The sequence below is a fragment of the Peromyscus leucopus genome, chromosome 1 (genome assembly GCF_004664715.2).
Source record: "Peromyscus leucopus breed LL Stock chromosome 1, UCI_PerLeu_2.1, whole genome shotgun sequence".
NCBI lineage: Eukaryota > Metazoa > Chordata > Mammalia > Rodentia > Cricetidae > Peromyscus > Peromyscus leucopus.
In genome coordinates, this window is record NC_051063.1 from 43,175,465 (window position 1) to 43,202,359 (window position 26,895).

Genomic DNA, 26,895 nt, shown 5'->3' on the forward strand with positions numbered 1-26,895 from the left:
TTGTTGTGTGGTAGGATCATGAGGGAGCCCCTGCGGAGTCTACCAAACATAATGGTTCAAATCTCGACAAAAGTGAAGCTGTAGGTTTGAGCACGCTAACTTTGGCTGTTTCCTAGAAGATAGGGAAGTCTCTGCAGAGTCCAGACGATTGAGAAGGAAAAACCACAAATCCCAGGATGCCCAAGTGACAGCCTACAACTCCCAGCATGCTCTAGGAGCAACACGGCGGCGTCGCACACAGGCGCGCGGGTGCTCCTGGGCTGTCGGCATGGCGGCGTTCGCAGATTTGGACCTAAGAGCGGGCTCGGACCTGAAGGCTCTGCGCGGACTGGTGGAGACCGCTGCTCACCGTGAGTCTGCTGGCTTCGCGCTGCGAGCCCTGTCCCCTCGCTGCCACCCACACCGTCCAGTTTGCTTGGTAGTTTTTCCAGGTGCCATTCCGGTCTCTCGTAGACTCTGCCTGATTTTCCCTAGAGGCGGAAGAAAGCTGCGGTGTCGCCCGGATCCCTGGCGTGGGAACCTCAGAGGCTCCTGAGGAAGCTGGTGTTGCCTGGGCTTGCCCAGTCTTTCATGCCCAGGGAGAGAGCAGAGGCCAAAGGGGTCGAGAGATTGGCATAGGGTAGCTGCAAGCTGGTGAATGGTAGAAACTGGGACTGGACTCCAGGTGTACAGTCCCCTAAGTCGGTGCTTTTAAATATCAGTCCTTTTTGACTCACACGACATCTGTCAAATACAAAAAAAAAAAAAAAAAAAAAAGCTGGTTCACAGGCAGGAACTGCTCTGGAAGCTTAGAGGGTGGGGAGGGTCTTACCTTATTTCTCTCGTACATTGTAAATTCCTTGAGGATGAGCATTAATCATGTGTTCTCTCCCTCAGCTGGCATAGGGCCTGTCAGATAATGGATGCTCAAATACCTTCAACAGGAAGGAAACTAGGGAGTTACTGGAGTAAGAGATGAGAGGAAAGACCGCTATTTTGTCATTACCGTGCATTGCCTTTTAATATTAATACCCTATCACCTTGTTGGTATTTAGACAACTTGAAGACAGGAGCTGTGATTTAGATGTACTGGAGACATAGACACTTGTCCAAACGGTGCTCACTGTTGTGATGATGAGGCAAACCTCTGGTGTTCCCTGTCTCTTACTGTAGAGCACCTCAAAAGAGGTATAAGGGAGTCATCCCTCCATTGCACCTTAGGAAAGGGAGGAAATCGAAGGAGCCTCGCAGAAGTGAGTGATAATGAGGGCAACAGACACATAAACTTGATGGAATAAAAATGAACAAAGGGCCGGGCGCTGGTGGCGCAGGCCTTTAATCTCAGCACTTGGGAGGCAGAGCCAGTCGGATCTCTGTGAGTTCGAGGCCAGCCTGGGCTACCAAGTGAGTTCCAGGAAAGGCGCAAAGCTACACAGAAAAACCAAAAAAAAAAAAAAAAAAATGAACAAAGGGAATGTTGTCTGGAAAGCAGAAGCAAGGTGTTTTTAGTATGAATCACAGCCTAACTATGTGCCTGGCAAGAGCTATTTCACTTAATTTCCCTGAACTTGAAAGTGCTGTCTGCTGTTAACATCACTTGATGGATGTAAGACCTGAAACCTGTTAAGTATCAGGAAACAATCGTGCTTAGATTTGCCCCCTGCCCCACCCCTTTATTTTCCAGGTGTGGGAATAGAACCCAGGGCTTTGTGTATGCTAAGCAATCATTCTAGCACTTAGCTGCAGCCCCAACCTCATCTCATACTCTTGAATCTAAGATCGGGAGGATCATTGTGAACAAGAAAGAATATTTTTTAATTAATCTATTTTTTTTTCAGTTGGATATTCAGTTGTTGCCATCAATCATATTGTTGACTTTAAGGAAAAGAAACAGGTAAAATAAGATTTCTCAGATTAATTAGTTAATAAATGTTAAGAATTTACAAATGTTTGTGTCTGTGTTGGCAATATGGAACTAGAAATAAGTGTCAGTTACTTACCTTGTTGCTACGACCACATACTTGACAAAAGCAGCGTAAGGAAGGAGGTGTGTAGTTTGCTTATACTTTGAAGGTACAGTCCATCATGGCAGCGGAGCAGGAAGTGGCTGGTCACAGCTTCTCCTCAGTCAGGTTCTCCTTTTTAGTTAGTTCACTCAGGACCACAACCCATGAAATAGCACAGCTCGCATTCAGGGTGGGTCTTCCCTCCTGGGCTAATTCTTTATGGAAACACCACTATAGAAATACAGAGATGTGTTTCCGTCATCGTTTCTAAATCCAGTCAAATTGCAGTGAAGGATAAGTCATTACAAGCATGCTTCTTATCACCCCTCACCCCCTTCAGTTTTTCGAGGCAGGGTTTCTCAGTGTTGAACTCACTCTGTAGCCCAGGCTGGCCTCGAACTCACAGAGATCCACCTGCCTCTGCCTCCTGAGTGCTGGGATTAAAGGTGTGCACCACCACCACCCGGCACATACTTCTTTTTTTGAGACAGGGTCTTATACTTCCCAATCTGGTCTGGAACTCACTGTGTTGCCAAGGATAACGTCCTGCCTCTGCCTTCCAAGTGCTGAGATTACAAGCCCATGCCCAGTTTATGAGATGATGAGTTAGAAGCCAAGGCTGTGCATTTTAGAAAGCACTCTACCAGCTGAGCTGCATTGTAGCGAGTCTTTCTCTGCATCGCCAGATCTCAAATAATGACACGGAGACTTATTATTAATTACGAAAGCTTGGCTTTAGCTTAGGCTTGTTTCTAGCTAGCTCTTGTAACTTAACCCATTTCTATTCATCTACATGCTGCCACATGGCTTGTGGCTTTTACTTCTCCTGCATGTCCTGCTTCCTCTGCGTCCTCAACTCTCCCTTTCTTCTTCCTAGAGCTCTCTCTGTCCAGAATTCCCACCTATACCTACTGCCTAGCTATTGGCTGTTTAGCTTTTTATTAAACCAATCACAGTGACATATCTTTATACAGTATAATCAAATATCTCTCAACACTGCATCTCCAACCTTTCTATCAACTGAGCTGCATCCCCGACCCTCAACTATATTTCTTTAAAACATCCTTATTATTATTATTGTGCTTATTATTTTACATTAGTAATTGAACTGATATATATTCATACAAATTCAAATGTTTACAAGTACATTGCTGTTAAATGAACTGTAACCACAATATCTTGTTGTTTACTTTGTTGCCATGGTCTTATTAACTCGTTTACTAACTTTTTTTTCTCTTCAATAGACTATCAAATATATATATTTCTTTTTAGATGAACAACTGTATCTTATAGTCATTTCTGTCTTCAAAATTGGTTATTTTTATTTTCTGATGTCCTTAGCAACTTCTCAGTTCTTTAATTTCTTTCCTTAAGAAAGAAAGAGAAAAGCTATTTAGTAAGTTTGAATATCAGAAATTAGCTTTCTTTGATTTTTTTTTCTGAGATGCCCTTAAAGTGTTTTGTTGTACTTTGTTCTTTAACATGTGACTAGAAGTAGTATTTATCATTTGTTGTAGGAAATTGAAAAGCCAGTAGCAGTTTCTGAACTCTTCACAACTTTACCAATTGTACAGGTAGGTGTTTTATTGTTTAAGTGTAGTGTCTGTTCATGTAATCCAGCACCTTCTGTGGTGTTCTCTAAGGCACCTGCCTTCAGCCAGTTTCCCCTTTCCATCGGGGCTCACCTCTTCACCAGTGTCTTACTGTCCGTCAGTACTTGTTTGGCATCCTCCTTTCCAAAAGTCCTATGGCTGTTAAATTTCTCATCGTGTAGTTTACTAGATGTACATAGTATTTTCCTCTGCTCTTATAAATTCCTGTGGAAAAGCATGCTTTGTTGATCTTTACTGTTCTCTGTGACTTTTACTATTTTCCATTGGTTAAAAAAAAAAATTGATCAATCAATTGTGTTTTATCTTTTTTAATAATGTGTTTTTGTTTATAGGGAAAATCAAGACCAATTAAAATTTTAACTAGATTGACAATTATAGTTACAGATCCATCCCACTGTAATGTTTTGGTAAGTTCATTATTTTTCTACATTTGGCCTTCTAAACTATATTAACTAATATTGTCCCATTTTATCTCACCCCATTCTTCCACCCCCTGTATCCCTCAAATCTATGACACCTTCCTGCTCTCCCTGTGTGTAGAAGCTACACATATAATGTGTCTCTTCCAAAAAGTTAGAAGGTGCCAACAGACAGAGAAATATCATACATTATTCCAGCATTCAGAGATTATATATTTTGAATATATTTTTCATTCTCATATACAATGTCAGGTTTGAGGTTTTCCCTGTAAGCAGTAACTGTGATTTACTGATATATTCTCCTGTCCTGGAACAAAAATATTTTCTTATACATCTGGCATTAATTTATATTGAGCAGTATTTTCATTGTGAGCTTGTGTGTTACAGTCATGTGAATTACCCACAACACATGAAATAGTTTTATCTAGCTATGTCTAGGGGGAAAATGCTAATTCCATTGAAGGCTATCTTAGTTAGGATTTCTTTTGTTGTGATAAAACATCATGACCAAAAGCAACTTGGGCAGGAAAGTTGATTTCAGCTTACAGTTCCACATTGTAGTCCATCATTTTATTAAAGGAAGTCAGGGCAAGAACTTGAGGTAGAAACCTGGAGGGAGGAACTAGTGCAGAGGCCATGAGGAACACTTCTTACTGTCTTGCTCCTCATGGTTTGCTCAGTCTGTTTCCTTATAGCACCCAGGACCACCAGCTTAAGAGTGGCACTGCCTATAATTAGCTGGCCCTCCTACATTAATCATCGTTCAAAAAAAATGCACCACAGGCTTACCCACAGGCCACTCTGATGGGGGCATTTTCTCAGTTGAGGTTCCCTCCTCCCAAATGCCTCTAGCTGTCAAGTTGACATAAAATTAGCACAATTGACCTCTTGTCAGCTTCACACACAAACACATCACTGTTAAACTATAACCTTTCCTTTCTTGTTCATACCCAGGATCTCATATATGTAATAGTAATCATAATATAAAACATTCCAACTTTTAAAAGTCCCACAGTCTTTAAAAATTCAAACACTTTAGAAGTTCAGTTTCGATGGGCAGTGGTGCTGCACTACTTTAATTCCAGCACTCAGGAAGCAGAGGGAGGTGATCTCTGTGAGTTCAAGGTCAGCATGGTCTACAGAGTGAGTTCATGACAGCCAGGGTTGCACAGAAAGACCCTGTTTTGAAAACAACAAAAAGCCAGTCTCATTAGGCAATGGTGGCACATGCCTTTCATTCCAATTGTCAGGAGGCAGAGGTAGGCAGATCTCCAAGTTCGAGGGCAGCTTGGTCTCCAGAGTGAATTCCAGAACAGCCAAGGATACACAGAGAAACCCTATCTCAAAAACAAAAAACAGGAGCTGGAGATATGGCTCATGGGTTAAGGGGCTGCTCTTCCAGAGGTCCTGAGTTCAATTCCTAACAACTACATGGTGACTCACAACCATCTATAATAGGATCTGATGCCCTCTTCTGGCATGCTGGTATACATGCAGAGCACTCGTACAAAAAATATAAGTAAAATATTTTAGAAAATTTCACTCTCTTTAAAATATTCAGTCTCTTTCAAAGTTCAAGCTTCTCTAAAATATCCAAATTCTCTGTAAAATTCCAGTCTCCTTAACTTCAAAGTCTTAACTGTGGGTGCTGTAAAATAAAAAATAAGTTACATTCTTTCTTACTCCAAGAAACTGGGGATGAGCTGTCTCCATTTTCCCATACACAGAAGGCTGCAAGCTTACAGCCCTTTCTAGAGCTTAGTCATATTTATTATCATGGGAAAAAAGATTAATATAATAATATAGATTAATAACTTTGCACAATATAAAGCTGTCTTGGGATTTACTCTTATTCTATTTTTTTTTAAAAAAAAAAAAAAAAAAGAAAAGAAAAGAAAAACAAGTAACAACATTTCTCTGTATTCTCTGGTTTCAGATCTGGGTTAGAAAGGACCTTTGTTCCCTAAAAGGCTCCCACTTTTGTTACTTTTGAGTCAGTCATGAAAATCTAACCATGATCAATGACTTTCATGTTTATGCTCTCCTGTGTCAGCTCTAGAGTGAGTGTTGTGAACACAGAGACTTGCAGCCAGATGTGGTAATTCAGACCCCAGGAGGCTGAGGCGGGAGGATTGGTTTAAGGTTGAGGATATTGGGTGTTGCTAGATGACCAGGCATCTGTTTATATTTTTTTGTTACTGTGTGATAAACATTCATTTTGTCTTATAGAGAGCAACTTCTTCAAGGGTCCGGCTGTACGATATTGTTGCAGTGTTTCCAAAGACAGAAAAACTTTTTCATGTAAGTGATAGGCGAAAGAGAATAATGGTTTCTCATGGTGTAAGTCTGTTGTTCTACCACAGTAGATGCCCTGTTCCTCTCGGTTCTAGTTTCATTTCTGTTGCTGGGATCAAATAACTGGACACAAAGCCACAGGGAAAAAGGGCTAGTTACTGTTCGTCATTATGGAGAAGCAAAGCAGGACTTTCAGACAGCTGCTGGTAGATGTCTACAGTCCAAAGCAGAGAGGAATGCACATATGTACACTTGGTTGCTTGTACTCAGCTCGATTTCTCCATTCTTCAACAATCCAAGACACTACCATCACCACATTACCACCTGCCTGGGGAATGATGCTGCCCACAGTGGGCTGGGTCTTCCCACATTGTCTTAATTAAAATAATTCCTCATAGCACAATCCATGACCAACTCAATGTAGATAGTCCCTCATTGAGATTGTCTTCCCAGGTTAAAGAGCTTATCTAATTATTCTTTATCAATAAAAACTCGTGAGTCTGATATCAGGGTAAGAACCTGAATGATCAGAGAAGCGGCAGAGACTTGAACAGTGACCTCTCTCTGTGCTTCCTCAATCCAAAAGGGCTAAGACTCTTTCTAAGCCCCACCCTACTACTTCCTATGTCTCTCTATATGTCCTTGGTCCTCCAAAATCTCTATAGTTAATTTTTGTCAGCTAGTAGCTAGCTCCACCCCGATTCAAAGTAAACTTTGTCAGTCTTGGGAGTGTCAGGATGTGATCAAACTATCCCACACCACCAAGTGATTCTAGGTTGTGTAAAGTTTACAATTAAAGCTACCCATCACAGGCCTCATCTGGAAACTCTGTATTTTCTGTTTGCACCCTAAGTCATCCTAGTAGACGTTTGATGGATTCAGTGTGAAAGAGCTCATGAATTTTCTCCTGTTTCTTTCTCTATACTTTGTTCATTTGAACTTTCTCCTTGGTAAATTCATTCCTTTCTACTCAGTAACCACTTCAGTTTTTGGCTTCATCTCCTCCTGCCTGTGAGAGAAGAAAAGCCCCTCTCCGGTCCAGCTTCCCCCTTTGCAAGCTCTGAGGTGTAACCCGTATGGCAGTGTACATGTCAGCCCTTAGTCCTCCAGACAATCCTCAGGGTCAGCCATGTACTAACGTGATTCCCCTTCCCATTCCTGAGAGCCTTTGGGACTTAATTCCTCTTGTTCTTTTAGAATTGACCTGTTGCTTTTTCAGAAAAGAAGGAGCTTAGCACATGGGCTGGTTTTGTCTTCAAGATAAACTGTCCTGTTCTTTCAAATGATTGCAGTGGGGGCGGGCACTGAAATGTTCTTTTAAGGAATGGTTTTTTTAAGAAATACTGAGAAAAATGAGGTATAATTACTTTTAGGTAGAGTTATGAATGTTTTCCTAACTTAGTCTCAAAAAAGATCCCTCTGCCAAAACAGTATTGAAGGAAAAAAATACTAGTCATACATTTTTAAACTTTACCCCCCCCTTTTTTTTTAACTGTAGTATTTTCTTTTGTTGTTTATTTTTGAGATTGTGATTTAATTAGGTTTTTCTCTTCCCTTTTCTCCCTCCAAAACCTCCTGTATACCCCTCCCCACTCTCTTTCAAATTAATTTCTATTGCATATATATATGTATTCGTATATACATATATATTCCTAAATATCACCTGTTGATTCCATATAATGTTATTTGTATGTATGTTTTCAGGGCTGACCATTTTTTTAAGCAAAATTTGTTCTAAAACTCGACAGCTCTTTTTATCCCAAGTTTATTCAGTAGAGGGAGCCATTGACTAAGGAGACTGATGCAGTGTCTCAGGGTTTAGCATCGATTGCTAATTATGTTGATAGAGAGAAACACCACAGAACCACAGATTATCTGGGATGCCTGTGTGTGAACACATAGACACACCACACTACCCTGGTTTTTGTGGCTTCTTTTATGAAATGAAAGATGATACTAATTCTCAAGTATTTTGTTATAGATTAAGGAATGAGTAGAAGCAAGTACTTCATCATCAAAGACCTGTGGACCAGGTGTGGTGGCCCAGGCCTTTACTTCCAGCATTCCATTACCAGTGCTTCAGAGGCAGAGGCAGGTGGATCTCTGTATCTGAGGCCAGCTTGTTTACAAAGGAGATCCAGGACATCCGCCATACCAGCAGAGAAGTAGCGTTAAAAAGTTGTGGTTTTGTACTGCTCCTGAAATCTTTCAAAGCTGACCTTTGCAGGATGCTGTTGCAGAATGTCGGCATGAAGGCAGCATCTTGAAAGCAGCATCTCTCAAGATATGGTCTGTGTCTTTCAGCTTCAGATTTATCTGGGACTGTTACTAAGTTACAGATTATTAGGTCTTAAGTACTGAATGAAGTCTTGGAAATATAGCCTAGCCAGCCATTTGTGATAGTTTTTAGGTGAATTTTGTACACATGTACAGTTGAGAGCTATTGTTTATGGGTATGGGTATGGCTACCTCTCTGCCTTGGCAAGCCTGACTTTTTCTTGTGTGGTATGATAAGTGCTGGCATCAATGAAAGACCTCCAGGGTGCCTTTAATCCCAGCACTCGGGAGGCAGAGGCAGGCGGATCTCTGTGAGTTCAAGGCCAGCCTGGACTACCAAGTGAGTCCCAGGCAAGGCGCAAAGCTACACAGAGAAACCCTGTCTCGAAAAACCAAAAAAGAAAAAAAAGAAAGAAAGACCTCCAGGGCAAAGGGATGGCTGAACCCTACCCTCCTGTGCCTTGTGTTCCCCAACAGTAAAAATATGCATATGTTTGTACATTTTTATAGGGACAAAGTTCTCTCAAACCATCATAGACCTCTCTGCCCCTCAAAAAAAAAAGTTAAAGAAGGCTAAGTAAATTCATATACAGTCTGCCAATTTTCAGAGAGAGCTGAGATACTTAGCTCTAAAACTATTTTAAACATAATTCAGTCATTTTAATGATTTGGGGGAATATTAGATTAAGCCTCCCCAGTGCTGGGAATATGGGCATGTGCCCCTGCTTCACATAGTTCTTTGAATGACAGTTGAATGCTTAGATTGACGGGAAGGTAAATCAGAATACTTTGGTTAGGAACATTTTACATTCAAGAGGTCAGAGAAGCCAAAGGAAGCTGTCCTCTGGCTGAAAGTTCCTTACGATGCCACCCTTCGGCCAGTGCCGATTCCTTGTTTATCTGCCCCCCCCCCCATTGGAGAGAGGAAGAAAACAAAAATGTATGATGAGAAGAAACCCAGTTCAGCTTCATCAGGGGAGTCATTTAAAGCCATCGTTTCATTAAAACTAATGATGTTCATGATAATAAATTCAAACACCGCGGAGTGTATGTGTATAAAGCATGCTGAAGTTTCTCCAGAGGCAGCCAATACTGACTTTCCTGTGCATCTCCTCAGAAATGCCTTCCCACTAAACTCCTTGCTTGTTCACTCCAGAGGCAACCACTGCAAGCTTTCTGTGGTATTTTTTCAGAAATGCTTGCCTGCTTCTTTGACTCATTGTCCCCTGTCTCTCCCTCTGTCCTTGTTGTCCCCATGCTCTTTGTATCGTACAGTATGTGAGTTCCATGATTACAAGTGTTCCTCGTCCTTTAAAACACTGGCACATTCCCACCCAGGGGATGATAATGAAGTGAAATAGAAGTGTTTTTCTTCTGTCCTCTCTCGGTGATTGGCCTGGCAATGACTGTTCTCACACTATTGTCCCTGACCTGTGTGGAATTTATAGCAGTAGAATATAATAAAGTCCCTATAAAATATGTCTATAAGTGATAGTGCTGGTATGAATATAGGAATTATTAATGTTTACTGGAGCCGTGGCTCGGCAGTAGAGCATTTGGCATTCTCAGGACCCTGGTCTGGTCCTCAGCAGCAATGAAGTAAAATGTTGGTGGTCTTGCCATCAAGCTCTTTACTGTGCTCCTAAAAATGGACAGATGCTGAACTCAGCTCTGTTCCTCTGCAGAGCTTTTCTTCATTCTTAACAGTCTCTCTGTCTTTGTGAGGTAGACAGCTGGAGCAGTTGGATGGGCAGGTTCTTTAGGAGCCAAGTGCTTCTGCCAAAACAACATAGTTTCCCAGGCTTACCATATAACTATGACCATCTCCAAGCCAGATGGTCTCGGGTGACCACTGAGCCATGGGGCTAGGGCAAGAATGACCTAAGCTGGCATTCTGAGGAAAACGGGTGAGATGTGACATCTGCCACTGCTGAAGAGCTGTGCCTGTCCTACAGGCATTACCAACACTTAGCTCCCGCTTGTTTCTTACACACTTTCTCCTCTTCTTGCTGCAGACACTGGCTTACCAGGTTTGCTCATATAGCCTGTATGCATCAGCATTCTAAGTAGGGGTGGTTTTCTCATCTACTTTTTCTTACGTCTGTGAGTGTTTGCCTGCATGTATGTATGTGTGACATGTTTGCCTGGTGTGCACAGAGGACAGAAGAGGGTGTTGGATCCCTTGAAACTGGAGTTACAGATGGTTGTGAACCATCATGTAGGTTCTGAGAACTGAACCCAGGTCCTCTGAAGAAGCAACAAATAAATGTTCTTAACTGCCAACATCTCCCCAGCCCCAGTAGGGCTGTTTTCAACATGGTACAAAGCAGTCAACCTTTTTCCCTCTAATCAAGTAGTAGCTGATTGATTGCTATCCAGGCCTGTCCTGGCACTGTCTTCTGACTTGCGCTCTATAATCTGTCCACTGATTTGCTTCCTCCCTAATTTTTCTGTTTCTCCTGGTTGCCTTATCTGTTTCATTTATTTTGTATGTAGTTTATACAGTTACTTTCCAAACTCTTTTGGAGGTGAGTGCATGGAATTAATCAACCAGCAATGATAAAAACGAATGCTCATTTGATTTCTCTCAGCTCTGCTTTAACCCTCTGTTAAACTATTTCTGTTAGTCTGTGAACAGAAGGCCATCAGCCATATCATGCTACTTCTTAGTCATAGTATAGTCTGGTTGGAACAAGAACCCTGGACAATTCCTGGTAGAAATGTGCTCACTAAATAGCTTGTGGAAAAGATGGACCATGCATGCATTCATTTTGGCTTTCCAATTCCTTGGATTCTGTCAGAACGGTTACTTTCTGCTTTCTGAAATAATTAAAAGTAATATTCTAGATACTGATCCTAACTCACCAACTCATTCATATATAAAAAATTTATGAGTTAGAGGGCCTTCGGGCCCTGACCTTTGAGAACTGAACCATCCAAGCCAAGCCTGAAAGAATAGTAAACAACTGGCCTTCTAATAGGTTGTTACAGTTCAACACAGAACCATCATGGCACCTATGGAATAAGCCATACTATTTATGTTTCTGTATATTGAGTATGACCATGTTTCTCATTCCAGTGCATGCCAATTTTCTGTTCATCTGTTTTTTTCTTGTTAACAGGTTGCTTGCACGCATTTAGATGTGGATTTAGTCTGTATAACTGTAACAGAGAAATTACCATTTTACTTCAAAAGACCCCCTATTAATGTGGTAAGTGCTGTTTTTTCTACTCTAAACTTGAATGTGTAGAAACTTGTGTCTGCAGACTAGAAAAGAAGCAGGAGGAACATGTGTTCCTAGAGACCAGTGCCTGGGTAACTGGTAATTGGAGCAGATTCAGAAAAGAGAATTTTGGTTTTCTAAGCTGACTAAAAGAGAAAGTTAAAAATAGACAGTGTCTAAGCTGGGAGCTGTAAGGTGGCTCAGTGATAAAGTCTTTGCTGTGCAAGCCATGAGGCTAGGAGTTTGGATCGCCAGCATCCACACTAAAGCCAGGCAGCATGGCAACCTGCTTGTACTCTCAGCATAGGGGAAACTGAGACAGGAACAACCGGGTAGCTAGACAAACTGAATCAGCCAGCTTTGGGTTCGAGTGTGGGCCCAACACCCAGTGTTTATCCCTGGCCTCCACACACACTGTTCATGCACATATACACATATGTGAACACACACACACACACACACACACACACACACACACACGAAAGGGAAATATCTAAGCTGATTGCATTGGTACTTCCGGCTACTCAAGAGGCACTTGAGCCAGAAGTTCAAGACCAACAGTAACACACTGAGACCTTGCCCCCCCCCCAAAAAAAGATTTTATGAAGAATATTTCTCAAGTTGATATTTAATAATGATAGATATTTAAAACTTCAACATTGCATAAAGATGGAAAGAAAGGTTAAAAAAAAAAAAAAAAAGCCAGGTAGTGGCACACACCTTTAATCCCAGCACTAGGGAGGCAGAGGCAGGTGGATCTCTGTGAGTTCGAGGCCAGCCTGGTCTACAGAGCGAGTTCTAGGACAGCCAGGGCTATACAGAGAAACTCTGTTTAAAAAAACAAACAAACGAATGAAATAGAAAAAGGTTAAAAAAAAAAAAAAAAGATAGAGTCCTTGAGACACCCGAAAAATTGAGATACAAAAGGCAATGGTGTGAAGTCAGCAGGGAATGGTGAATGGAATTATAGTATGCACTGTGGCATGCTAGCTCCCATAAAGAACCCTTACAGCAGGGTAACCATGTGTTCAGAGTTCCTTTTATTTTCCCTCTTAACAGAGACTTTTGCTCTGCAGGAATATATCATAAGAACTCAGCTGGTTATGGCAAAGTCACTACCTGGAGGAATCAGGGAATTCCTCCAGAACAAGCCAAATTCCAAGGAGTTTTTGGTGTTACTTGGCTCGTTATATATCAGCTGTATTCTGTTATGAAAATCATGTGTGCCTTCATAGTTTTTCCAATTGACTTTCCCCTAAGAAGGACTAACAGTGTAGACTGAGCACTCTCTGGACATACACATTTCAGGTATTTGGAGAACAGCCTCAGGAAAGGCTTTCTCTGGAATCAGATTATCCCCCTTGGCCACTTTCAAGGACTACAGGAAACACCACCCAGGTGGGCGCCCATTGTTAGTCCCAGGTGGACTAACAATGATAACAGCCCACATGCAAGTCTCCTGACTTACAATAAATTCCACAAGGAGACGCCGCCTAGGAGAGGTGGACGTTAAGTAATAGCTTTACATAATTTAGCTTGGACCCTCCCTTTATATACCAGGACTTCCAGGGCACAAGGGAGAGAAGAGAAAAGAAAATGGAAGAACTAGATGGGTAAGAACTTGAGAGGAACAAACTGAGATGGGGAAGAACTAGAATGAAGGGCTAAAAGAGAGGACTAGAGGAACGAGATGGAAGATGAGGAAGAGCCAGATGGGGAAGAACAAGATGAGGAAGAACCAGATGAGTGAGAAGGAGACGGGAGAGGAGCTGATAGGGGAAAGAACTAGATAGATGAGAACCTAGAAGGGACAGAACTAGATGAAGGAATTAAGATAGAACCTAGAGGGGACAGTAGATAAATATAGAGAAATCAGGCAAGAAAGGAGCTAGACATGAGAACAGAACTGAAGCTGTGTATAAAGGATGTTATGCCAGAGGAATTAAAGCAAGTGGACTATAGAGCTCGGTGTGCTGAGATTCTATTTCCTGAAAATAGTCCTCGCCGTTAGTAGTTCTCTCTCCTGAGCCCCTGGGATGTATAATATTGAGGCTGATTCCTCTAATATTATACAAGAGAATTTTTCTCATTACCCTATCATAAGAATTTCTCTTTTCCTATGCCTTTCATCTTCCATCTGCCATATTGCCGTCTAAGTCTCACACCCCACTCCACCTACCCCAGCCCCATTCCCATTATTGAATGGTAGTATTGCCTCACACCAGCAACTGATTTATGAGGTTACTGCAGCTGGTAACTGTTTGCTTTGCTAGCCAGAACATGGGAATATTGTTTAGCATAGTGACTTCCAGAACTCAGTTATGTTATCAAAAACTATTACCCAAGAAAAAGTTTAGCAAGCAGTCCAAATCCCATGTCAGAATTCAAATATTGTTTTCAAAGTGGGCAAGTCCCTTATTCTTTAGCCTTTGTAGAATTAGATCTTCCTCACTTTTGTCTCCCTTTATCGCCTAAAGAATTTTGGCTTAAGCCGGGCGGTAGTGGCGCGGGCGTTGGTGGCGCACGCCTTTAATCCCAGCACTCGGGAGGCAGAGGCAGGTGGATCTCTTTGAGTTTGAGGCCAGCCTGGGCTACCAAGTGAGTTCCAGGAAAGGCGCAAAGCTACACAGAGAAACCCTGTCTCAAAAAACAAAAAAACAAAGAATTTCTGCTTGTTCCTAGGTATTAGGGGCAATAGTGAGGGGAGTAAATTATTTGTATGGTGTAGAAAAATGTAAGATGACTTAGGTTCTAACCCTAGACATATACTACTAAGATGGTTTTTGAGAAGTACAAAAATATGTAGGGAAAACTATGGAAGAGCTCTCCTGAGTATGCTGGAGAACCTGAACCCCAACTCTGATGGTGGGAGCACTTCTAGATAATGAAGTGAACATCCTCAACCCCAGGCATCACACCTCAGCCTCGGGGATCTGTTATTCAGCAGCTCACTTCTCAAAAATGAGGAATGGCAGCTGTCAAGTCATCCAGCTTCAGTCCCAGGCTTCAGACAGGTCTGATTGTGCCTGTCGGGTAAGACCTGTGTGTTCTACACATGGGAACAGCTCCCAAGCGCTTGGTACCTAGATCCTGTTAGGTACAAAGGACCTAAGTTTATGGTCATCTTATTGACTTCTTGTATTCATTTTTTGTGTTGAAAAAGCCATCTCTGCCTTACAAGTTTGCATCTACTTACCAATGCATCCCACAAAATACTAGAACTAGACAGCCCAGCCACTGTGTATATTTTTTGTTACATTTAACAACATTTCACCTTAATAAACTAGGAGGCCTATTTTCTAGGTAATTTGCCTGAATAAGCTTATGCACAGTTCTGTGTTCTTGGCTGGGAGGAAATGGTAACATGTGGTCGAAATATGGAAAGGAGCAACACATACCATATAATTCCTCGTGGCACATGACGATTGTCAGATTCCTAGAGACGTATGTTAGTGAGAGTTTATAACTGAGTCTCTTGTGAGCATGCCTTACTATGAAAGCAGCCTCTCGGCTTCCATAGTACACCAGCTATGGCAAGGCTTTTCCAAATAACCCAGTGCTGGCCTATGAGATCTTCCTGAAGTAGACTGTTGAATTGGTGTATCTAATTTAAATTAGCAGTGAGCATTGTGGGCAATCTGGCCAAGGTGCTTATGATTAGTCATTAGGTAGTTGTCAGTGTCGGGCAGGAACATAGGCATGAGAGAAGTGGGGTGGGTACTAGGGTAGATTAGGAGAATGGCTCGCAAGGCAGGCACCAGGACACCACCATCTGCCAGTTCCGTCTGGAAGTGCAGAAAGGTTGCCGATGAGTGTTTGATATTGCTCACATGATTCCCACATTTTCACTTTAGAAAAGCTGAAAAGCTGAAAAAAAAATTGACAATATTTAACACAGTATCTACTTTATTAAAAAAAAAACAAACAAACCTCCAGTATGAGCATTTTGCATACGTTGTTTAAAAAGGCTAGATGGAGGTATGGATAGAAAGGCTGCACTGGATTACATTTAGTCTTCATCTGGTGTATAAGACTGCAGTGTGAGCTGGCCAGGAAGCAGGAAAGTCCCTGTTAATTTATTCACTTATTTTCATGAAAGAGAGAAAACTAGAAACAAGTGCCCATGTTTTTGTGTGGAGGAAAATTGTACTGTAAGGTGTGTGCAGTGTGCAACATCGTGGTGAGAGCAGTGTGCTGCATGCACACCATATACACATTTAAAATGTAATAAAACAACTCTCACTTTATGATAGCTGGAAGTTTGAGAGAAAAAAAGGACGAGGACAGGGTCCTGACATTCTTCCCAGTCACATACCACAAAAGACATTTGCTCCTTCCTTGAGCTTTGTATCAGTTACTTTCAATGCTGAAATGTAACAAAAGCAATGTACTGGAGAAAAGGTTTGTGTCTGCCAGTTTGTGGGGATACAGTCCATCACTGTACTGGGAAGGCGAGGCCGCAGTGCAGCTGCGGCATCTTACGTGGAAATGCAGAACAGGAAGCAGGGTGGTCTATAAAACCTCAGTCACCCACTTCCTCTAGCAGAGTTCCACCTCCTAAAGGTTCCACAGCCTCGCAGAACAGCACCACCAGCTGGGACCAAGTGTCCAACACGTGGACTCGGGAGAGACATTTACACATTCCAAGTACAACTTGGCTGCAAGTCTGCATGCAGTCAAGGTGTGAGCAGGCTGTCCTCCCTCCAAAATCTATGAAGGGAGCCTTTCTTTGAGTCTTCCGGCCGGTGGTGACTTGTTGACAATCGGTGCTGTGCAGCCACAGTAACGCCATTCTTTGTCATCATTGTGTTTTCCTGTGAGCCTCTGGCCATCTCATAAGAACACCAGTGAGGTTAGGAGCCTACTGTTTGCAGTATGACCTCCGCATCTTGGTTACACCTGTACTGACTCTCCCCAAAAAGGTTACAGTCTGAGATCTGAGATACTGTGGGTTAGGAACCTTTTTTGGGTAGGGACACAATTCAGCTCACAGTACCCAGCTGTCCCACCCTAGTGTTTATCCTGCTGATAATTTGAAACAGCCCACATCTATTAGTAAAGACTTGTTAAACATTGTACCTGGTGTACCCCTACAAGAAATGCTAGGCAGCTGTAAAAGAAAATAAAATTTACAAGCTGACATGGGAAAGCTTTCAAATCAGGCAAGATAAGAACGTAACAAGCCACCTTCTAGGTAAGAAAAAGGAAACTACGGCGTGTATTCACAGTTGCCTGTATTTGTGTGAAGAAACTGGAGGAACACATAAGAAATAAATGAAAGCAATTACAGCAGGGGGGTGGGGCAGTGAGAGCAGGTTCAGGGAGAACTTGCTGGTTCCTTCTGTGGCTTTGATCAGTGAGTCAGGACATCTTAACAGTGATATGCTGGAAGGCTGTCTACTGCAAGTTCAGCGTGGGCACTGATTCTTAAGGCAAGCAATCCAAATGCTGCCCTGGAATCAACTCTTGGTTTCCATTCTTCCTCCTCCAAAGCTTAGCTTAAGTTTTTAGTGCCTGGAACTTTATTATCATTATTTCCTGATCCACGTTTCACAGGCTGCCCTTGGTGACATCATTGTGACTATTATTTCTTCTTAGTAAGAAAAAAAAATCTCATCATCTGCCTATTCAGGCACGTCTGTTCAGACGTGAGAACAAAAGCCAATCAGGCAGACACTGTCATTCTCTGTAAAGACATTATTATGAACAATCATATGATGCGCTTACAACAATTTACATAAAAATGCTCTTAGGAGCAGGAGACCAGGTAATGACTGTATTTTTTTCATCTAAAACGGTAAAGTTTTATGAAAGAAATGCTCACAGCCATCAATAGCACATTATCTTTAATCTCTCTCTCTCAAGAGTGTTCTTAGCAGTTTTAAAGTGAACCTGATTAATGTACCAAGACCGGAATCACATGTGGAAGAAATTAAGCTGGCAATTCTATCCTGTTTTCCCCAGGTCTCTCCCTCAGAGCGGTTTTGATTTTGTTGTGATTCCCATACAGGTGTGGAAATTTAAATGGACTCAACTAGAAACACTTAGGGATCAGATCATCAACACCACATTGCTCACATCCTTTATTCCTGTCTTCATCCTCCTGCCCTGTGGTTTACTTCTGTAACTAACTAGAAGGGCGGGGAAATGAGAGTCAGGCTCCTTTGTCCAACTAGCTTTAGCAAAAGAAATAGCCCAGGAGTAACTTGAATTGGCCAAAGGGATGCTTTCATTTATCTGAATCTCCTTACCAAGTGCACCCCAGTTCCTAGAAAATCCAGAGTGAACAACATTGTCACGTGGCCTCTTTTTCACAAGCCGTCAATCACTCAAAATATACTTGCTATTGATGATGATGGTGATGATGATGATGATGATGATGATGATGATGATGATTTCAGTTCCAAAGAGGAGTTGTACCAGCTGTAAGAAGTGGAAAAGCTAGGCAGGGAAACGAGGTGTTTGTTGAATTACACTGCCAACACTGTGGCAGCAAATGCCATTCCTAGAAGGAATACAACTAGAGAACTAGAGATGGGAAAATAGATGTCCGAAGAGGGGAAAGTGGTGTTTAAATTTCAGCTAAACCTAGAGATGGAGGAAAATCTAAACGCTGCTGGCTTTAAGATCAGAAGGAAAAGGAAAGAAAGAAGCTGGGGCGGGACACGGACAAGGAAATCTTTCAAGAAAGGACAGAAGGAGTCATCAGTAACTACCTGTCGAGACTTCAGGTCTGTGAGATCAGTCCCTCCACTCCCGGGACCCTGAGTAGTGAGGCCTATAGAGCCTCAGCTACAGAGACTGAGACTGTCCGTCCTGGACTGAGCCATCCACCCTCCCTTTACTTCAGAGGGTCACCATAACCTACATGACTTTGGCAAGTTTCTGTCTGATTCCTGCCTCCAGGGGGAAAAAAAAAAACCTCACATATTTCCTCTTGCTGGCAAGACTGATTAAGCCTTGTCACCAGCAATTAAGATCTACACACTGGCCCTTCCCGCTCCTTGTAGCCTTAGTTCCCACCACAGGACTCCTGCTCATCTTCTCCAGCCTCTCCAAGCCCAGAGCCTGTTTGTGTTCTTCTGCCCTCTGAAAGTGCTCTTCCATCCACTATGCAGTTGCTAAATTTCTCTTCCTCACACTCCCCTTGCTCGCTCTCATGTACCAGAGCTCAGAGAAGGCCTCGGCTTTGACAAGTAGTGAGTGGTTTAAAACGTGTCTCTTATGAATGGACAAGCACTGCACCCTTTAACCTAGGAAGCTGAATTACGTACTGGTGAACTACAGTCCCGCTCATGTGCCTTGCAGACTTTCCAACCTTAAGAGTACACTAAATGAGAAAGAACTTTTTTCCTCATGAAAAGACCAAGCCCATGTGGTAAGCTGGCAAAATCCTGAAGGGCCCAGACCTCTTTCACCTTTTCTCCTGAGCTGCAAGGAACTTTAAACAATGTTACTTAAACAGAATGGGCTGAGGGATGTATTCGAGTCTCAGCCACAGTTCTTTTCCAGGTACCTCAGCCTCAGTTAGCATGCTCCTTGGACTTCAGTTCAGTTAGCAATGGCACTTGTTCTGTCATTCAGCAGTGTGCAGTAAATGACTTAGCTGTAAGGTTTCCCATTCCTGCTCCCCAGACCCTTCAGATCTTCTCCTCCTTTTCCTTCGTTCTTGGGTCAGGTTGCTCAGCTCCCTGTTGACTCAGTTTCCCTGCACATGGGAAACACATCCTTTTCCGTGGACCACTGATGGAGTAGTAGCCCTCTGCGCCACTGCACTGAACTGACTTGACTCTCCTCAGCTTCTGTGACTCCTGTTTTTAGAGTTAGCTTCCCACGGCTAGCCTAAGCTCTGTCAATCAGGTAGAGCCTTGAGTTTGTTTTCCTCACTTTGGACAGGGTGCAGAGGTGGGTCCACCACCTTGGTTTAAGCCAGTCCCTTGCTGTGTAGGAGGTGTGCATAGAGGGGAAGGAGGAAGGCGGAGAGAGACTTCAGTGGAAAGGAAGTAGTTTCCGCGCTTGTCTTTGGCAGTTCACAGTGTCTCTTCTTTATCTCTGGTGAAGGCAATTGACAGAGGTCTGGGCTTTGAACTTGTCTACGGCCCTGCTATCAGAGACGCGACGATGAGAAGGTACACAATTTCCAATGCCCTCAACTTGATGCAGATCTGCAGAGGAAAGGTATAGTTCCGGAGCCAAGGACACGTTTTACCTCTGGCGGTCACTAGTAATGTGCGGGTGCTGTCAACTCTCCCATAGTCTTAAGCAGAAAGTTCTGCGACACTCGATTCCTCCATTTCAGTGAGTCCTACAGAGTTTTGTGATGAAAACTCCCAAGGGAGAAGTAAGATGTGGAGGGAAAGGCTGTGCTGAAAGCCTTCATTTTTGATGAGGGTTTGCAGTTGGCCACAGTGAAAAGACTCCTAGATAACAGTTGTTTATCTCTGAGTGAATTCAACTTACAGCTTTTAAACTTCATTTATCTGCGCTAAGATTCCTTCTCGAGGCTTATTCTGCTTTTTGAATTAGCTGCCTTGAGTGTGACATGAGCATTTTTAATATTTTCACATTAAGTATTTACTTTATCTTTAAAAGAAGTTGGTATTTGAGCCTGAAATGTTGGGGGGCAGGGTGGTTGCTGGTCATTCGTATTATACAGTTCTTCAATTATTTTATCAGTTATGAGATTAAAGTTGCTCACTTTCTGTTTTCTAGAATGTAATTCTGTCCAGTGCTGCAGAGAGGGTAAGTATGGCGTGTGTATTTGTCTTTGTAGTTACTGAAATAGCAGTGTGATGTATTGCCTGTCTGTGCTTTTACTGCATTTTCCATAGCCATTGCTAAAATGTATCCCATTCATGTGGGCTTCAGGTTTTGCCTATATATATTTTTATTTATGGGTTAATTAGAATAAAGTGATTTTATGTTTTCCTTTACCTTGTTAAAAATGCTTTACAAGGTTTATTTATATTTTTAGAAACCTATCACAATTATAAGAACCTTATGAAATTTACCTGTCTTTGGATACTTAGTTGTATCTTATTTATTGTAAATAATTAAAATGTTAACATTTTATTTTCCGTTTTCTTATTTTAGCCTTTGGAAATAAGAGGACCGTATGATGTGGCAAACTTGTATCCTCTCAGTGTTCATTTTAAAAGCCTATGTTCGAAGGTGGAAGGGTGCATGTGTCAGTCAGAAAACGACTTTCAGGAGTCAGTCCCCTCCTTCATCTTGTGGGTCCTGAGCATTAAACTCAGACCATCGGAGTTGGCAGCAGGCACCTTTTCCTGCTCAGCATGACACTGGACTGGAATTTTCCCTTAGAAAATTGAATCAGGAGTGATATTAGAGTTTTAGGCTTATGTTTTCTTACCCTTTAGTTGTAAGTTTACTGTCAGTAGTCTCAGAAGCAGATTTGAGCAGGCTGTAAATGTCTTCATCCTTGTGGTTTGGGATTAAGCAGCAGGAAAGAGAAACAAGGGACTCTGCATGATAAACAGTTAAGTGAGACTTCTCAGATGCAGGTTTCCGTTGTGCTAAGAATTGCTGCAGAGTTAACGTGTTTGCCACAGACCAGGTGAGCTGTCATTTTCGTCAGTGTTTGTGTGGTCTCTTACTCTTGGCTGACTCCGAGTTGAAATCTTTAATAACCTATCAGAGGGCTGCTGTTTGGGCTGTCTGAAAGCGAAGCCAAGGCTGCCGTGTCCACAAATTGCCGAGCTGCGTTTCTCCATGGAGGTGAGCGTGTTTCTAGAGTCAAATCTGAATAGTCATGTTAGAGTCAGGCTACTACCAAACAATTGACCTGTGCCTGCTTTATTATCCTCACTACAGAGTTCCTACGAGACTGTCTTTTCTCAACCCGTTCTAACCATATACTCTGCTCCTTACCCTCACTTAAGTTTTACTTTCTATAGTGTGTACATTATATATAGTTTGCATTACCGGAATGACCATTGAATGTGTTCTTTCAAACAACACAGTGTCCCCTGCCTACATTTTCAGAGGCTTTTAACATCCATCCTGTTTGCTTCTCTCTAGATAGGCTTGCTCCCTGCTAAAAATAATGAGTTTCAGAAACAGAAATGGGAATAACGGTGTTAGTTTAACAGGATCTAAAAGTGCCTAGCTTCAGACTCTTTCATGAGGGGTTATCTAGATTACAGTTAACCCTGAGAATGTAAGATTGGGCTAATGGGTATGAGAAGACCCACAGTGGATGAGACCACTCCATGGGTGGGAGAAATGAGGAAAGCAAGCTGAGCACTAGTGTTCCTAACCTTCTGCTCCCCGATTGTGAGTGTGATGTGGCCAGCTGCTTCCGGTTCCTGTCTCCCTGAGCTCCCCTCCATGATGCACTCTACCCTTGAACTGTGTGGGGCTGAAATAAGTGGGAAAGAATAAGTTGCTCTTAGTAGGGCATTTTATACCAGGAACAGAAAAGTAACAAAAACAGTATGTTAAACCATTAAGAAGAAAAACAGAAACAGATTTCTTTTAGTTTTTTTTTAATCAAAGTATCTAAAGTCAGTCTGTAACTTTTGCTTTTATTATAACTGAGAATATTTCATTTCTTATTTTGGTTGACATGATCATGTATCTATTGATCATATATTTTGGGTATATTCCACCCCCCAGGTGTTTTGTTGCTTATTTGAATGTATTATACTAAGTTACATAAGGCCCGTTTCTTTGTAACTATAATATATGTATTTTGAACGTATTCCTCCCATACCCCTCTACCCACCTTTTTCTCACCCCGTTAGTCCTTTTTGTGCACATTACCCACCACTAAAACACACACACACACACACACACACACACACACACAGCTATTAGTTCCTTTTGCTCACATTCCCCCCATTAGTCCTCTTTGTGCATAGTCCCTCTGCTGTCTCCCACTGTCCTCTTTGTTCATATTCTCCTGCACTAACCCCACTGGTCCCTTTGTACGTACTCCCATTAGTCCCCTGTGCTCCTTAGACAGTCTCCTTAGATCCCGGACTTCCACTTCCACGTGGTCTGCACAGATATGATTTATGTGCCCACCCGTGTGAAATGGAAGGCCCACAAGGGAGGCCGAGCCCACATTGCCTTGCAAAGGCTGCTGCTCCTCCGTTTCCTTGCTGTGGCCTTCTGGTATCACTTTTCATGGTGCTTCACTAGTTAACCCAGGCAGCTGATCTCCTGTGTGCCTTCATTTCTAATGTCTATTTTTATGTACTTATCCCAACAGTCTGAACACTTAAAAACCACTGTTAGGAATCGTTATATTCCCTATATGGCAGTGCCTGGTCTGTTAACATGTTTTAATACAGATTAACTAAATTTAAGTTCAACTCTGCTGCCAAACTGACCTGAGCATGCAAAGTACCTCTTTAACAGTGATGAAGGATGGATAGACCTGAGTTTGATTTTATGGTTCACTCAACAGCATTTGTTTGGTGGATGTTGTATATCAGGCCATTGATGATCAATTCTACGTAGTGTTCAGACGTACATTATCTACTGAGAGTGAATGGCATGTACTGTAAAGTAAGGTCAGCAGAGCCCTTGCTGTGGGAGCAGTACAAGTGGTTTGTCCGTCTTTTGACCATATATAAGCAGTTGCTAGACCGGTACCTATGGCTGGTTCTGACTGCATAAGATGTCATGGAGAGAGCAATGGAGAAGCCCTGCTCTGTAGTTTAACCTAAGAGGTAATCCCTAGGAATGGACTGGATGTTAAAAGTACTGCCTTTTGTGTATGTTGGGAAAAAACAACCATTGTAAATAGTATGAACACTTGTAAAAGCTCTATCTATGGTTTTCTTATTTACTATGCTATAGGACAAAGAAATGGGGTGATGCTGGTTAAACCGCTTCTCCTTAAATCGTACCTTACACTAGGTATGGTGATGCATGCCTGCAATCCCAGCTCTCAGGAGGCTAAAGCAGGAGAATCGGAGTTGGTTGGACTGTAGAAGGAGTTCAAGGCCAGCCTGGGCTACATAGTGCGATCCTATCGCTTCACTCAATGTCATTTCTATTTTACAGAAACTAGAAAAACTGCTTTTGGAATTATTTCTACAGTGAAGAAACCTCGGCCATCAGAAGTGGATGATGATTCTCTTCCAGCTTGCAAGAAAGCTAAATGTGAGGGTTGATGAAGCCCCAGTCTCCATCAGCTGCCTGCTCCCTTTACAGCTCATCAGTCACAGTGAAAGTAAACTTCTGCTGAGTGGATCCTTTCATTAAACTAGAAGCCAGCAGTCTATAAAAGCAGCTTTATATTCAGACCATTACAACAGCAAATAGAACACAGTGAGGCATTTTCTAAAGACTAACAGTTTAATTAATTTAGATATACTTTAAGAAAAAAACTATTTTATCCTTTATGTGAGTATAACATATGTATAACAGTATGTACACCAAAGTAAGATGTTTCAGTATTTTAAGACATTGAAGATAAATAAATTAATGTTTTTCTACTTGATAGATACATATGGATTTTTGTATTTTACTATCCAAGAAAGTAGTTATTTTGAAGACTTAAACCCTATTATGGGGGTCACTTTTTATTGAGTTAGAGTTGTTCTAAGGACTGCTGACCTTGTAGAAGCAGAAGGGACACTCACATGAGGTTGCTTGTCCCCTTCATTTGCTACCTTCTACCTTCGAGCTGTGCTTTAAGTAGCTTCCTCCTTTTAGGTAGAAACTCCCCATACCTAATAGTGATTTTCCTAATTGCTATACAGTTCCAAGTATTTGACTCAAAAAAAAAAAAAGGCTTTGGAATAATTTATTTTTAATAACAAGTTCACCAGGCTAAGTAGAAGTTATTATTTTTGTAAATATCTGCATTTATGCTATATTGATGAAAGGACCCCCAAGACATAGCGCAGTTAACTTGGGGGAGGGGAGAATGCAGAGCCCTGAAGATAAGGCTAAGTGATTGCTTACTCACGGGAATAGGTGCTGAGAGCAAACATTAGCAGCAAGCAGATCACTAAGATGTGAAGCTTTAGTCCAGGGATGTAAGGATATCTCAGTTTAAACAATTAGATCTATCAGTTCTTTCTAACACATTATACTTTACCATGTTAATAGGAGAAATGAGAGGGAAAAGAATATTCAAATAGATGCCAAAAAATGTGATAAAAATCAATCTCTACTCTTTAATTTTATACAAAGCAATGAAAACCCTTGACAAGTTCCAGGGGTGGAGGTTCCCAACTGTAATCCCAGCACTGGAGAGGCTGGAGCAGGAGGATCACAAGTCTGAGGCCAGCATGGCCTACATAAGTATAATAAAAAAGCAAGATTGGTGGAGAAATGTCATCTAGGCACCCCCGTGGAGTTTGTGCACATATGTAAAGCCTGATGATGACTGTAAAACCAACATCAGTGACTGTTCACTGGATACTATTCACAGTGACCAAGAAGAGGAACCAGCCTAGACACCCATCAACAGATGAGTGGATAATGTGGTACATTCATTATGATTGTTAACATCGATAATCAACTTGACAGGATCTCAAACCAACTGAGAGACAAGCCTATGAACATGCCTAAGAGTAAGTATCTAGTTTGTTGAGAAAAGTCACCCTGCCACGAACTGAAACCTCAGATCTTCATAAAAAGGAGTTATAATATATATCTATCTATAAAGGTTAGCACGTACAGGCATTCATCACTGCCTGCTTCCTGACTGGATGCAGTTGACCAGTAGCCTCATGCTCTGGCTGCCATGCCTTCTCCTCCATGATGGACCTTCTTCAAATGCAAGCTAAAATAAACCTTTCTTTCCTTAAATTGCTTTAGACAGATACTTTGTTGCAGCAATGAGAAAACTAATAAAGACATACAGTGGAATTTTATTCAGCCATGAAAAAGAAGGAAATCAAGACTCCTGTACCTGCTGCTAGTCCTGATGACCTGATGTGGGTCCAGGACCCATGAGTTAGAGGCAGAAAGCTGACCTGTGACCTCCACATGTACACCACGTTGTCCCTCTCCTCCCCACAGTGCCCATGTTCCCATACAAAAATAAATTTAGATATTTTCTTTCCTTTTATTGAAAATAGATTTTTACATAAAATATCCTGATCATGGTTTCCCTTCTATTCCCAGTCCCTCCCCCACTTCCCCTCTCTTCATCTCCTTTCAGTCTCATTAGAATACAAACTGGTTTTGAAGGGATAATAATAAAATAAAAACTAACACATTGAAATAGGATAAAGCGTCCAAGGAAAAGAGTCCAAGAAAAGGCACAAGAAACAGATAAAGACAGAGACCCAGTCATTTGCATACTCATAATTTCATGTATACATAAAATTTTAAAAATTAAAAAAGAGCCCTAAAAGATGTTATAAGATAAAGAACCTCCAAAGATGTCATTGGGTTCATTTTCTGTTGGCCATCTGTGGTGGTATTGTGTTCCCCAAAATATTGTGCACCCTAATAAACTTATCTGGGGTCAGAGAACAGTCACTAGATATAAAGTCTAGAAAATGGCGTTACTCACACCTTTAATCCTAGCATTCCAGAGGTAGAAATCCCTCTGGATCTCTGTGAGTTCAAGGCCACATTGGAAACGGCCAGGCATGGTGACACACACCTTTAATCCCAAGAAGTGAGCCTTTAATCCCAGGGAGTGGTGGTAGAAAGCAGAAAGGTATACAAGGCGTGAAGACCAGAAACTAGAAGTATTTGGCTGGTTAAGCTTTCAGGCTTCTAGCAGCATAGTTCAGCTGAGACCCATTCTGGATGAGATCTCAGAGGCCTCCAGTTTGAGGAAACAAGACCAGCTGAGGATCCAGTGAGGTGAGGTAGCTGTGGCTTGTTCTGGTTCTCTGATCTCCCAGTTCACCCCAATACCTGGCTCAGGTTTGATTTTATTAATAAGAACTTTTAAGATTCCTGCTATAGCCATCTGCTGCGGGGCATGTAGTCTACTCTTAAGAGTAGTTTATCTCCCCAGTGAAACTCCTTTGGAGAAAACTAATTTTTCATTTGCAAGTGGCTATGAATCAGAGATTGCTTCTGGGTTAGAGATGGGGGCATGTGTTCATTTCTTTTAGTTCTAGGACCCCATCTGGTG

General features: G+C 41.9%; 1 protein-coding gene across 2 annotated transcripts; it reads left to right on the forward strand.

Moving 5' to 3' along the window:
• Nucleotides 1-215: 215 nt before the first annotated feature.
• Nucleotides 216-25,687, forward strand: Rpp30 (ribonuclease P/MRP subunit p30). Of its 2 annotated transcripts, XM_028882865.2 has the most exons (11): nucleotides 216-350; nucleotides 1,818-1,873; nucleotides 3,503-3,559; nucleotides 3,931-4,005; nucleotides 6,247-6,318; nucleotides 11,712-11,801; nucleotides 19,875-19,991; nucleotides 20,526-20,555; nucleotides 20,907-20,944; nucleotides 21,472-21,551; nucleotides 23,850-25,687. In XM_028882865.2, exons 1-11 carry the CDS (start codon nucleotides 269-271, stop codon nucleotides 23,957-23,959), a joined length of 807 nt encoding a protein of 268 aa, XP_028738698.1. In that variant the 5' UTR covers nucleotides 216-268; the 3' UTR covers nucleotides 23,960-25,687. The 2 variants fall into 2 exon arrangements, with proteins under 2 accessions (XP_028738698.1, XP_028738699.1); XM_028882866.2 differs by lacking the exon at nucleotides 19,875-19,991 and having other exon boundaries at nucleotides 218-350.
• Nucleotides 25,688-26,895: the final 1,208 nt, after the last annotated feature.